At 35.0% G+C, this 13816-nt stretch overlaps 1 protein-coding gene across 1 annotated transcript in view; it reads left to right on the top strand.

Annotated features, from left to right (window-relative positions):
- The first annotated feature begins 715 nt into the window (after positions 1-715).
- LOC108731275 (neuroglobin) overlaps positions 716-13816 on the top strand; it is a 37103-nt gene continuing 24002 nt past the window's right edge. Inside the window, exons 1-2 of the mRNA XM_018461528.1 lie at positions 716-959; positions 4788-6658. Of these exons, the coding sequence (XP_018317030.1) occupies positions 6459-6658 (200 nt within the window). The 5' untranslated portion in view covers positions 716-959; positions 4788-6458. The remainder of the gene's footprint in view (positions 960-4787; positions 6659-13816) is intronic.

The following is a 13816-nucleotide window of genomic DNA, read 5'->3' on the forward strand; positions in this document are numbered from 1 at the left end:
AGAGATTATGAGTTAAAATGCCGCGATTGCGTTTCTCGTAATTCCTAATATTTCGCTTTTAGAGCTGCAGGGCTGAATCAGTATATCAATTAATGAAATTTAACTTCTAGACTTTTCACAAAATATTTTTGTTTTGAATATTTTTGTTTGATATATTCGTACAATTTTTCTAATTCTTTCTAATTCTTTTATATCTTTTAACTCATCTATTAAAATTATGTTACTTAAAACAATTGAAGAATTATTTTCCTTTAAACAATTTCATAACTCAATATATAGCTAAAACATATCATAAAATATCGTACTTTTATTAAGTAATGACATCTATCTTATTTATTAAATAAAACGGACATCTAAGGAAGTAATTTGCTAAATGTTATATAAGTAACTCATTAAATCGAAAATGTGAAAGATCACCATTCATCTTCAAGAGCGAAGAGATGAGCTCTCTCGCATTTGGTGGCTGGAAAGCAGTCAAAGCATCGCGACATCGCGTACGGAAAAGTGGAAAGTGGCTGATTAATTGTCGATGAGGAGAGAGAGAAAGGTAGAGAGAGCGAGAGCGCGAGAGAGAGAGAGAAAGAGAGAGGGGAGGAGAGCAGAGAGTAAGAGAGGAACAACAAGAGGAGAACGGAAGCGGAGGAGCGCGCCTGCGCGTCCTTCTCGCGAGCGCTTGTTATGGAGGCCTCAGTCTCGGCTCGCCTGGGTAGTAGGCAACACGGCCGACGCCGAAGCACCGCGCCAAGTATCCGACCGGGGAGCCCCGGGGACGTTCTAAAGATAGAAAAGCGCGCGCCGCCGATGCGCTTCGCGCCGCGCTGTCACGACGAGAAGCGCGTCTCTCCGCGCGACGACGCGGCGACGCGGGCTTCCATCGTGCGACGACGATGAGGAGGTATCGCGCGTGACACGGAGGCACCGAGGCGAACGATCGAACGCGACGATCGAGGACGCGCGGTGTTAAGGAACGAATAAGGGCGCCTCGACGAGGAGAGTCTTGAGAACGCGCGGATCTCTGATATCGCGAACGGTGCTACGTAAATACCTACGTGTCGCGCGAGGAAACGCGGGATGACAGACGCGCGAATCGATCGCGCGAGACGACACGCGAGTGGAGCAGAAGTGACGAGCCACTCGATCTGCCGCTCGATGCTTACTGCGGCGATTCATTGGGAGACTCGTCATATATATATAAAAATATGTCGGTGCTAGATATGGCAAGAAATGTAAACATTTTTTTTCGATTTCTCTGAAACGGAGCAAAAACGAGCATATGTCTATAGGACTTTTTTTCTTAGTTTTTTACTCCTCTACACGCTCCCGAAGTTTTGCGATTTAATTTGGAAACACCCTGTATATAAAATTTCACGATTAGATTTAGATGATCTACGAGAGAGTTTATAATGGACATCTCTCTCACCGCGGTTTTTACTTCTCCGTCCGCTCCGCAAATCTCGTCTCGCGATCCAGTCGTGCTGATCCTCGATGAAATGGAATTTCGGAATATAGATAACGTTGTCCCGCGACGGAAATTGATAGAGACGCAAGTTCAGTGATATATCGCGACAACGTGCTGGCGCGTCACATCGTTGGGAACGCGTGACGGGAATTCGCAGTTATTCGCGGACGGAAGTGGATTTCACCCCATAAGCTGTTTATCTCTCAATATAGTGGCGCATTTATTTGTTCTTCACTTGATTCTTCGGTATAAATGCATTCAAGGCTGAACGGAATCGATCGCTACTTCTCACGTTGGCGTTAATCCAACGAGAGCATTTGCGAAACCGGCGCGTACGATATGGTGCTTTTTCCGAAACATACTGCGAGTAATTTAACGATGGATGTTTACTTGATAGCATATTGCGAATAATTTGACGTCGGATGTTTACTTGATAGCAATCACGTTATACACGGCTGCGGTCTGTTTGTGTAACTCACGTAATTTGATTTAAAAGCTGTATACACACAGATGTAAATTTATTATATTATTAATATCTCGCGTTAATACACGCGGCATGAAAACGGAATACACATAATTTGTATGGAATTTCTCTTGTATTTCTTTTTTTAATAAATTCTTTGACTAATTCGATTCTCTTTTACTAGATTCTTTGATACTGGATCTTTATTTTAAAAGCATATAAAAAAATTGATGAACTTCAAAATTATTAAAAACTTCACAGTTTATAACACAATTTATAACACACAATGTATTTAAATATAATAAAAGAGAATTAGAAATTAAAATAAAGAGAAAGATATATTTATTAAGTTTAATGCTAAAAGATTGTAGAAAATGATGATGTTCAATGAAATACTAAGAAAACATCGATATTTTCTCTTTATCGAAGAATCTATAGATAAAAGAAAGGTCAAAAGTCTAGTGCACTAGATATTTAGATTGTAATGCTGTTTCAAGCTGACGCGTATATTTTTATGATAAAATATTTAATTTATCGTCCACTCGATTTTCTGATGACAAATAATTCTGAATATTAACAAACAGTAATTTATAACATAATAAAATATTCGAAAGCTATCGATTTTCTGTGTGAAGAATTATGTTGCAAAATAGTGACGACAAGATAACGTGATTAGATCAATTTCGGATTTGCAGCGGTTCGATTTGTCCGTCGTTTAATTCCCCTGGGTCTCATTTTCTCCATCGATTCTAAATTCTAGCGATAACGCTTATCTCGTCAACGTATCGCTGTCTTTATTGCACCTTACCGTTTCTCGCAAAGAAATTGACATGACATCGTTAATAGTTAAATTGCACGATTTTATTCCATTATTTCAAGGTTTTCCAATAAATGCGAAAATCAGCACTTCTACCACACATTTATCGTTAAATATAGCTACTTGATGCTTATCCCATATTGACGATGTAGCAGACACAGTCTTCATCAATCCTGTTGTGTTATCGTAATATTACTATTAGACTCATAATTATCGTAATATAATTATTATTTAGACTAACGAAATTAGATCAAATTTGGCGCGAAATACTTCTTCGTAGAATATGAACGAATATTTTTAAACTGTAAAAATATATTTATATATTAATTAAAGTTTAAAGAGATATTTTTAAAAAATTACAAATACGTACGATAATCAAGTAAACAGGAATAAAAAATAAAAAACAAACATAAAAAATAAACAGAAATAAAAATTTATTGATTCTTATTTGTTGTCATTCATATTCCAAGAAACAAAATTATGCATTTACGTTCTGACAATCGTATAAATAATCAAAAGTTTTTCCTATAAAATTCAAATCAATACATTTACACGCGAACGTGCTAGATAGTAGATACATGTCTACTTTTAACAAGCATGCGGTTGTAAAAGTCGAGCAATAAGGGTTCGACATTTACTAGCACCATACTGCTCCCATGATGGACTTTCGCTTTGGCGAGACGCTATTTACACTTTTTGCATCGAGAACTTCGAAAGCCATTTAAGTTATCCGTGTTATATCCAATGCGTGCTTCTTACGTTCCTTCGCTCAACTTTATTGGCGATATTTATCAACGCCGAGATACGCTCGGCGTTTCATGAGAGGACGGACAACTCGAACGTAAAGTTACCATCGGTGTACAGCCCCAACGGGACTAGCACATAGGAAAGTCTTGCTCCTTTCCGGTTACACTCGGCTGCCTTATTACGCTTCTATCTACTTATCGTTGCTCTCACTTTGTACATCCCCGATATCGTCCGCTTTTCATGTTCCTTTGATACTCTGAATTACGGAGAGCAATGACGTAGATGAATTTGTGGTCGCCTCTAGATCCCTCAAAATTCCTCTATCAATGTTGCCGAAATTCCACCTCGTCGTTCTCGATTTTTTCGTTTTTTTCCGTTTGAATACGTTCCACATCCAATTTCGTGAGATTTTTTGGCTAAGATTTTCTCTATTGTCCTTTTGCTCCGTAGTTGATCCAGTTTGATACCGTCATTACGCTAATTGAAGTGCCGCACCATTCAATATTGTCGTCGTATTGTTGAAACTTTGAAAGTCTTTGCAACAACTGGAAACTCATATCGAAGATGTCCTTTTAAGAATAAAAAATACGATTTAAAAGTAAAATGGCAGTATATTATTTTTGCAAATGGATTTCGTGTAAACTCATTACAACATTAAAAATACAATCTTTTTTTCTTCCCTGATTAAAGATGTTGCTTCACTTTTACTTGAAAATTAATTTTTTTAATCAATCTTATTTAATTAATAAGTAGTAGCACAAATAATATTACAAAATTTAATAATTATTTTCATGCATACAATATACCTATCTTTGAAAAAATACCTCAGCTCTATTAAGTACTTTCAAAGAATACTCAGATAATAAGCAAAATACAAATAAAAAATAAAATATAAATTTGATATATTTATGTTACTCGCGTTTATGCCATTTTTAAAAAAGACTGTTGCGATAAATTTTTTATCATCCAATAACAAATATTTTTGAATTTGAAATATATAGAAATCGAATGTACAGCATCAAAGCGCAAATCCACAAAACTTGCGAAACGCGAATAAATATCTCGTGATTTGCAATACAAAATTATTTTTATAGCACGTTCGTACCAATGAAGCGGCGGCCCGAGAGCTTCATTTGCCATTTCATATATTAAATATCGATCCACCGACATTCTAAATCGTTTCGCGCGTCTTCGATTTCCTCTCGATCTGTCACTCGCTATCGCGCCAGTGTTCGCCATAAATGAGATCGATCAATCGTTCCGCTCGATAAATGAAAAATATCGCGGTCGTATGCTTGCAGTTAATGTTCCGGAGATCGAGGAATCTGAAGATGTTTAAGGAGCCGTGACTGTTCGCATACTCGCAAACTTTGTGAAGAAGTGAAGTGAATCAATGTAAGTCTTGAATGATTAAAGGGACAAGCGCGTAAAAATGACAGGCACGTAAAGATAAGTCGTACTAAAATTTGCGAGAAATTAACGAGCCTAATGAGATTTTGAAGAGGGGTAGTTGAAATTATTGTCGTGAAACAATGAAAAGACACCATTTGTACGCTTAATAAATATATACGGATCTTAAGAGAAAAAGAGATCATAAGAGAAAGTGAGAAGAAAAGGAGGATAAAGGATAGAGAGACAAAAGGGGGACAAGATTCGGCTAATTAAAATCTGAAATGGAAATCTGATAACACAAGACAAAAAACAATGAAAACTTAGTAGCAAATGGATAAATACTAGTAAAACGAGATAACGAAGGCTACCTTGCAGGTTATAAACGTAAAGTGTAAAGAAAGGAAAAGGAGAGACGTAGAAAATTGGATAGAATTGTCGGAGGAAGACAATTGCATAGGTATTCCCGAAAGAAATAAAGAAAACACATACTGGTATATAGAACGTTAAAGGTAGAAAAATCGATTGTGGAAGATTTAGAATCGGAAGCAGTAAAGTGTAGGAATCTTGATGAAAAGAGAAAAGGAAGATATTTGGCAGAGTTGAAATTGATGTTGAGAGGAAAGTGGGCGAGAAGAAGGTAGATAAATGAACTCACCGAGCGGAAAACTTGACAAGGCCAAAAGGAACAGTAAGGGTACGCGAGGCTTAAATGAAGGATAATCGCGAGGAGAAGCGTATTCAAACCGGAGATGAATAGGAGGAGGAGATGGATTAACGTGGAATCATCACATGTTCTCAACCATAAGAAACGATAAATATATGCCCACGCTAGGAATACATCGGATACGTGACAAGATTTGCGAGACGAGGACAAACTTCCATGAAGTTTACCTCGCTTATCTTTGTGCTGTAAACGATGGCGAACGAACGTTCGCGGATGATCAGCTTCGAAACGGCTGATTCGCTTTAAAACGCACGTGCTCCCGTCGAGATCGTGTAGTACATCGAAGAAATACACGGACGCGAATCGCACCCCGCCGATCGTATCAGCCACGAAGTGTTCGCGCGAGCAATAAGCCGTTTCGATCATCCGTTCTTAGTGATTAATAAACTTGACGCGATAAACTTTATCGAAGACACGCAGATTCCTTGAATCCGACCACGTGCACTGTGTTCAGGAATACAAGACAGCATAAAAATTCCGGAGAGAAGACTTAGGAAGTTGTTAGGATAATTTACGCATTATTTGAGCGTATTTTTACTGCCGATTTACGATTTGAGAAAAACCAGGGTTTAGTCTTCATCGTCGTATCATCATCGATTTCCAACGAGTATATCGTCAGTATATACATATATACCTTTGTTCTCACAGTGTAGTGCAATCTCTCGTTCTCGTCGATGCGGCGGGAACTTCGACGGAAGTGGCAGGGAGCGGAAGCAATACCGAAATCGAACGCGGGGTGCTGCCGCGCGGTCTACTGGTTTCGTGACGCGAGGTGGTGATCATCCCCCGTTGTGGGTCGCCTCGGTTAGTGTCTTCCGCGACTCAGGGGGTCGCGCCCGGGACTCGCTGCCACAACATGGGCTGCGAACTTAGCAAACTGGCCGCCACGAAATCGCGCAATCAAGCCGGAAACGATGGCTCATCGCCGCCGCCGCCGCCGCCGGCCGCCACGGATCCTCGACTTCCGCTCACGGCTCGGCAAAAATTTACGGTTATCGCCAGCTGGAAAGCGGTCTCCAGGGCATTGGAGCCCACGGGTATATACATGTTCATAAGGTACATAGCCGTTGTTAATGTTGCAAGGTTTCACGATTCATCCGAATGGCTCTCTGTAGAAAACCATCAAGTGAACGTACGATGCTAGATGGTCAACGATTGTATCGCGTCTGAAGTATAAACGAGAACGTGATATACTATATTTATGTATATACCATATATACGCAGCCCAAACTCCGATTTTTTCTTCGTTTTGCAAAGAAATATTTCAACTTTACTCTCTTTACACTCTTTTCATTTTCTTATCTTCTATTGTACATACAATTTTTTAATTAAATCGTGCCACTGGCATTAAATTTAATTAAATATAAGCCTAGGAGCTCTTTATCTTATTGGACTTTACCTTATTATTAAAAATCTTGGCAATTTCAAATATCTTTTTCATAATAAAACAAATAAAAATAATATTGCTATTAGATATATATGACATTCTACCTTTTTCATTTTAGGTGCAAAATTTGCAAATATATAATTTTCTGTGTGATCTGTATATAATAAAATTACAAATTTGTGTATTTTTTCAAAACCTGAAATAAATATTTTACAAAGAGATTCGTAATTGAATTTTGCACTAACATAATTTTAAAAACTGTTTTATTCCAAACATAGTCTTTTATTCTGGCTTAGGCATTTTTTAGCAATAAAAATAAAATTTTTCTTTCTCTATAATTATTGAAATAAGTTTATTCATTTTTACTTATTACAATAATTATAGAGAAAGAAAAATTTTATTTTTATTGCTAAAAAATGCCTAAGCCAGAATAAAAGACTATGTTTGGAATAAAACAGTTTTTAAAATTATGTTAGTGCAAAATTCAATTACGAATTTCTCTTTGTAAAATATTTATTTCAGATTTTGCAAAAATACACAAATTTGTAATTTTATTATATATAGATTACAGTAAATTATATATATGACATATATCATAGTTGTGTATTACGTTATCTGTAAAATTTTCCATAAATCTGAAACATGATAACAATAATATGGTTGCTCCCTCAAAGGATTAATAAAATTGACCTTTGAGCCAATTAAGATAGCTATCTTGATAAATGATACTTCAATGTTACTGAAATTAAATAAATCGACACAAACTGGCTAATTGATGTTTGATGGAAATTAAATAGATTATTAGTAACAATGTATAAAATATTGGCTTATGTTATTTCTATCGTTTACGTTCCGAAATTAATAATAAAAATTATATTTGATACATTAATACTAAAAGAAAAAGGAAATATGAAGGAATAAATTTAAAGAAAAAAATCAAATATCTTGCTTTTTAATAGATTTGTTTATTTATTCACTTTTACTGCAATATACATTGCAGTATAATGTGTTGCTCAAGAGTTTCTGATCATTATTCACACATGTAATTATAAATAAATAATTGTAAATAAGATCTTTAAATGAAATTATATGGTGATGATTATTTACGGTATATGAAATATAATTTTACGAAAACATTTCATACATCTCCTAAGTCAAATAAATTTGCTTTGTTTTATGAAAAAGAGTAAGTGGTACGTAATCCAAGTTTATTTCATTATTCGTATCAATATAACATAAAATTTTTGCAAAAGCTATTTAAACAATTATTTAATCAATTTAGTATATATTTTTTATTATTTCAAAGTTTAGATTTTTTTAAAAGCTTTATTTAGATATAGATTCTATAGTCACTCTTAATCGATTTTTTTCTCCAGTAATTTGATTTAAAAGACTCATACATTTTCACAATTTCATACTTTTTAATATTAAATATTTTGAAATTGAGTGAGACGTTTAGTATAATTTAATTACCTTAAAGCTAAATATAAAATATATCCCTTTGATAGAGTTTAGAAGAATAAAATAGGAATCGTCATGTAAAAGAATGTTTTCTTTTTCTCTTCCTCTTGTTCGGGTAACCCTTGTAAATTCCAACAGTTATCTAACCGAAATACATGCGAAAAAAACCATGTTAAACACAAGTATTGTAGCTGGAATTTCCGCGTGACAGTAAGTGATGTCTCCATTACAAAGTATAACATTCTTGCGATTTCGCCGGAGAGCAGATTTGTTTTCCGAAGGCATTTTTATTTGTCGAAGGGGACCTCACTGATTTTCGTAAGAAAATGGTAGCATATATACGTTTTCCGGAGTTGGGGTACATCATGTTTCGCCCGCATCACGCGCCATTACGTGATTAGCTGAGCGTTTAGGCTCTTCAAGGCCGTCATCAACGTCAGACGCAACCCTGAGAGGGTAGATGTACCTGTCGATCCTTATACCCCCTTCACGCCCGTTTTCACTGACGTTCCTTTGCACAGAGGAAGCCTATCGATGTATCGTAAACCGGGTGTCGTTCGTGTCATCGCTCGTGCATCGAACTGAGACATAATCTTCTTTCTGGAGACTGTATTTTGATCGTATAAAGCTGTGACGTGCCGCACGGATTGAACGCGAATGCACAACTCTGTGGATCACATAATTGAGGTCATTCAACCCTTAATATAATTTTTTATTATTTTACCTGCTGTGCAAGTCACAGTAGCATAAGTGGAATTGCATACAGTTTCTTAGAATGAGATTGAAACACTTCACTTATCGTCACGGTAGCGTCAAAAACTAAAATTGCACATTTGTAGCTTTTTTAGAATGGGATTAAAATACTTATATAACCCTTTATTTTTGAGATTGAAACATTTTTATAACTCTTTACTTTTACTATCATAAAAGAGAAGAAAAAATTTGCAGTATATAAGAATTATCTTTTTCCGATAATAACTTATTTTTACATATTTTAATAAAGCAAACATTCGTTAACATTCGTTATTTCTCTAATTATTTCTTTAAACTTGGACTAAAATCAATTTTTTGTAATATAAATTTGTAATTATTAGTTATTAATTATTCATAAACAATTAAAATTTTAGGATCAACGAAAATTTAATTATACAAAATACCATTTCTTATTCGTGATGATAAACGAAGTCTATTTTCATTATATTTACCTACATAATAAAGAAAACAACATGATATTATATTTTAGAAGAAAATGATTCACCGTCTTTGGCGAATAAGAAAGCTAAATTAGTTATCTTAAATGTTGCAAATGACCCAGAATTAAGAAGATTCCATAAATAACTGACCCAATACAGTATAGATAAATTCATCTTCCTCGAAATGAGACCATTTCGATGGAAAACAAATTTAGTTGCGCTGCGAAAATCTTCGCGAAGGATTCAGGCCCGTGAGAATTCATCGACATAATTAGTTCGCCAAGTACTGACGTAAGGGATCGGCGCTCGTGCCTGTTAATTTTCATCAGAATTTAGGATAATTCTTAAAAGTAGTCGGCGTCGTGACAAGGGTCGTCTGAAATATTGCAGAGGCCAACGGTGCCTTCGTAGAAGTATCATTACGGTGTAACGAAAAAGCGCGGAGAAAGCGACTTGTTTCTCTCAATCGCGAGTCCAGCCAGCTACAGCAATATCTATCACAATTTGCGCGATCCTATTCCAGCCCGTTCGTTTCATTCCATTTGCTCGATAGACGAAAGACTGCGTTCTTTTGTTGACTTTCGACGGGAATCGGAAATACCAATCGTATCGTCATGGAATTGCCGGTATAAACGCTTTTTAACCTGCAATTTGTGACTCTCCTTGTTCGCATCAGACATTGAAGTTCGATAAAATCGGATTGGTATTCCCTCGAATGAACATGAGGTATTTTTGGAATCTCTTTCCCACATTTTTGGACGATTCCATGTAATTTTTAATCTTTTAGTAGCACCAACTATAGGAATGTGTGAGCGAGGTAAAAAATCCATTGAAAAATTTAATATTATATATACCTATATATTATCGGTAATACTTTTTTTATCTCTGAAAAACTCATTTAACTTTAATCAAATCTTATTACTATCTACTTAATTGTAATCTATAAAATTCTGTAATAATTTCAATACTTCCAACTCTTGATTTTTTATTACTTATTTTAAAAATAAATATTCATATAGATCTCTTCTTTATCATCCCATTAAATTACAGGCTCTAACAGTTTGAAAGTTACAAAAAAAAAAGAACATTTTGCTTAACAAGGATTATAACTATATTCCTCGTGGCACAATACAGCGATGCAGTAGTGTCGACAAAGCGAATTCTCCAGGAGTCCTCGATAAGCGCTATTCTATAATGGGCTATAATCGAGATTCCAGAAGGTCTCTCTCGCTTTTAATTGAGGCATACGGTCAGGAGCAGCTGAGAGCGACGTTTACCTTCAACGGACACAATCAGGCATCGATCGAATCGCGTAATACGCCATAAACGAGATTACGTTCTACTCGAGGGTCCATGCGTGGACCCTTGTCGGATTAAAGTTCTTCAAATCAAAGGCCCGGTCTTGTCAATGACCATGCGAACCCGATCGTGCCCGTTTCCATCAACGATATTGGATTGACAGCGAGTAAGTTGAACAATCGGCGAGCATAACCCAGGCTGTCCGCTCCTATATCTTCCTCTTTTCTTTTTTTTTCATCGTACGAATTGACACTTGACCCCATCATAACTTTCCCTCCGCCACGCACGTTCGATCTTTATCAAAGTAACGGAAGGCTATAGAAAGACAGAATAAGCTGTAATTTATCATTAGTATGCGTTGATTAAAGCTATCATTCTAATTAATATTATATCTAAAAACGATAATTAGAACATCGATACGTTTTTATTTTTATCGATTTATTACATTACTTTAAATGGTCTTGCTTATACTTTTTTTCTTGAAAATGTATGTTTCTGAAAAGATTGATAATAAAAAGACAAAAATGTAACTAAAAACTGCAAAGTGTCAGAATACATAATAAGTTTATATTGAAAACATATTGCGCTATTAATACAATTAAAAGCGTGAAGAAATAAATATTCAGGATATCAAAGTTTAAGTGATAATTGTTATTATAACTTGTAGCTAGAATTTATACGCTTGACCGATTCATTTTGTTAAACTGACATACACCTACTTACAGAATGTCGATATTGCGACGTGTACTTTGTTTGACGACTTTTGTTATCCGACATGCACTGGAAAATCGCGATACAAAGGGAGGTCTAATATACAATGGTGGATGTTTGTGACAGCGGCATGATCTAGGATAGTATCAGTTAATAGCGAGGAATCAAGGAAAACCACAAAAAGGAAGAGAAGGAACAAGCTTCATATGTTCAACTTAATGGAACGTTCGATTTTTTAATCTGCTTAAAAAGATAGGAACGGAAAGATAGATAGCTCGGCAGCCGACAACCTACAGTGCCTGTCATACTCGACTTATTAAACAAACGTAAGCATGTAGGCAAACACAGTCTCTTGTGTTATTGCAGTTTCACGTCTGTAATGAATCTCTGGACAAACGCGATAACAAAGATAAATTTACACGTTGTTCTCTATTTATTGTTACCATTTATCTTGGTAAATTGCTAGTACACAATATTTTACAATTATGCATAACAATATTTCTTTGTATAGGACAAAAATGCACTAAAGATTAATGAACATTCGAAGGTATAAAATATTTTCCAAGCAATTATAATCGATAATTAGCTTTAATTTTTCCAATAAGGAATTTTTCTAATAATTTTTAATAATAAGATTAATTTAATATCCCTGATCAATTTCATTAATGATTCATCAATTTTAAACTAATTCGAATTTGTCAAATTGATGTCCCGAGCTTGTTCCAAATTGAATGAGAAAATGAATTAAACTTTTACTCATATTTTATCTTTACTCTCACATTTCAATCGTTCCAGAAATTCTGCTGAACTGTTTCCTGAAACAGTTTCCTCTAATAGTAGAATCGACGAGGAAACATAAACGCAAATTACTCACGAACGTGATTAAATATTTAGAAACATTCACATAATTTCTTACATCTATTCTATTTAAATGCACAGATGCGCAAAACGCGTTTCGCTTTACTACGATAGAAAATTGTTCATAAATTAGTTGTGAAGAGTAGCTTTTTCGCAAAAAGTTTTTAAGTATCAAGCATGATATATATACATATATATATATATAATGTATTTAACGCGAAATATGTATATATCACGAGTTGAATTATTAAATGTAACTTTACAAACATGTTTTTAAATACTAATAGACATATTTACACGTTACATCATGCACACTTCGCTTCACTTGAGAGAATCTCCCGTTTTTTATTAATATTTGATACAATTATCAAAAGAAATGTTTATTGTCTTCGAAAATATGAGACGTGTAGTAGACTTTTAAATCGTAGTAGGTAATAGACTTCATATTTAATTAAATATTGAATATGTATTAAATGAAACTTATATTATAACTAATTTTCTTTTATTTATTCAGTTTTTTTCTAAATTACATACTCATTTATTTATATATGTATATACATTTTTTATTAAAGTTTGTAAAATTTTTATCTATATACAGAGTGTTTCCAAATTAAATCGCAAAACTTCGGGAGCGTGTAGAGGAGTAAAAAACTAAGAAAAAAAGTCCTATAGACATATGCTCGTTTTTGCTCCGTTTCAGAGAAATCGAAAAAAAATGTTTACATTTCTTGCCATATCTAGCACCGACATATTTGATTACATTTTCCACTTTCTGTTATGAATTTGTCAGTCGCTCTTTGAAAGCCTTTAACAGTAGATGAATTTTGTCTTTTGCAATATGCCGCGTACGTATTCTAATAGTGAATATGCTGATATGGTTTTTGTATACGGTTTCTGCAACGGTAATGCTTTAAAGGCGGTGCGAGAATATGCACGACGATTTCCAAACAGAAGAGTGCCAAACCGAAGAGTGTTTATGTTGACATTTAATAGATTGCGAGAGACTGGAACATTTTCAATTCGACAAGAAAACAACCGATTTCAAGCAGCGTTACGAAGAGATTTGCAGGCAGGGAATCGTATTTTACAACATTTTGACAATCATCCTGAGACCAGCGTTCGGAATGCGTCGGCTGTATTGGGAGTGTCACCACAAACAATTTGGCGAACTGTAAAAGGAGATAATCGCTATCCCTACCACATTCAAAAAGTGCAAAATTTATTACCTCAAGATCATTGGAACAGATTGAACTTTTGTAACTGGTACCTTCAGACATGCCACAATGATATTTTATTTCCATCTAA

Source organism: Mycetomoellerius zeteki, unplaced genomic scaffold (assembly GCF_001594055.1).
Source record: "Mycetomoellerius zeteki isolate Tzet28-1 unplaced genomic scaffold, Tzet1.0 scaffold122, whole genome shotgun sequence".
Taxonomy (NCBI): domain Eukaryota; kingdom Metazoa; phylum Arthropoda; class Insecta; order Hymenoptera; family Formicidae; genus Mycetomoellerius; species Mycetomoellerius zeteki.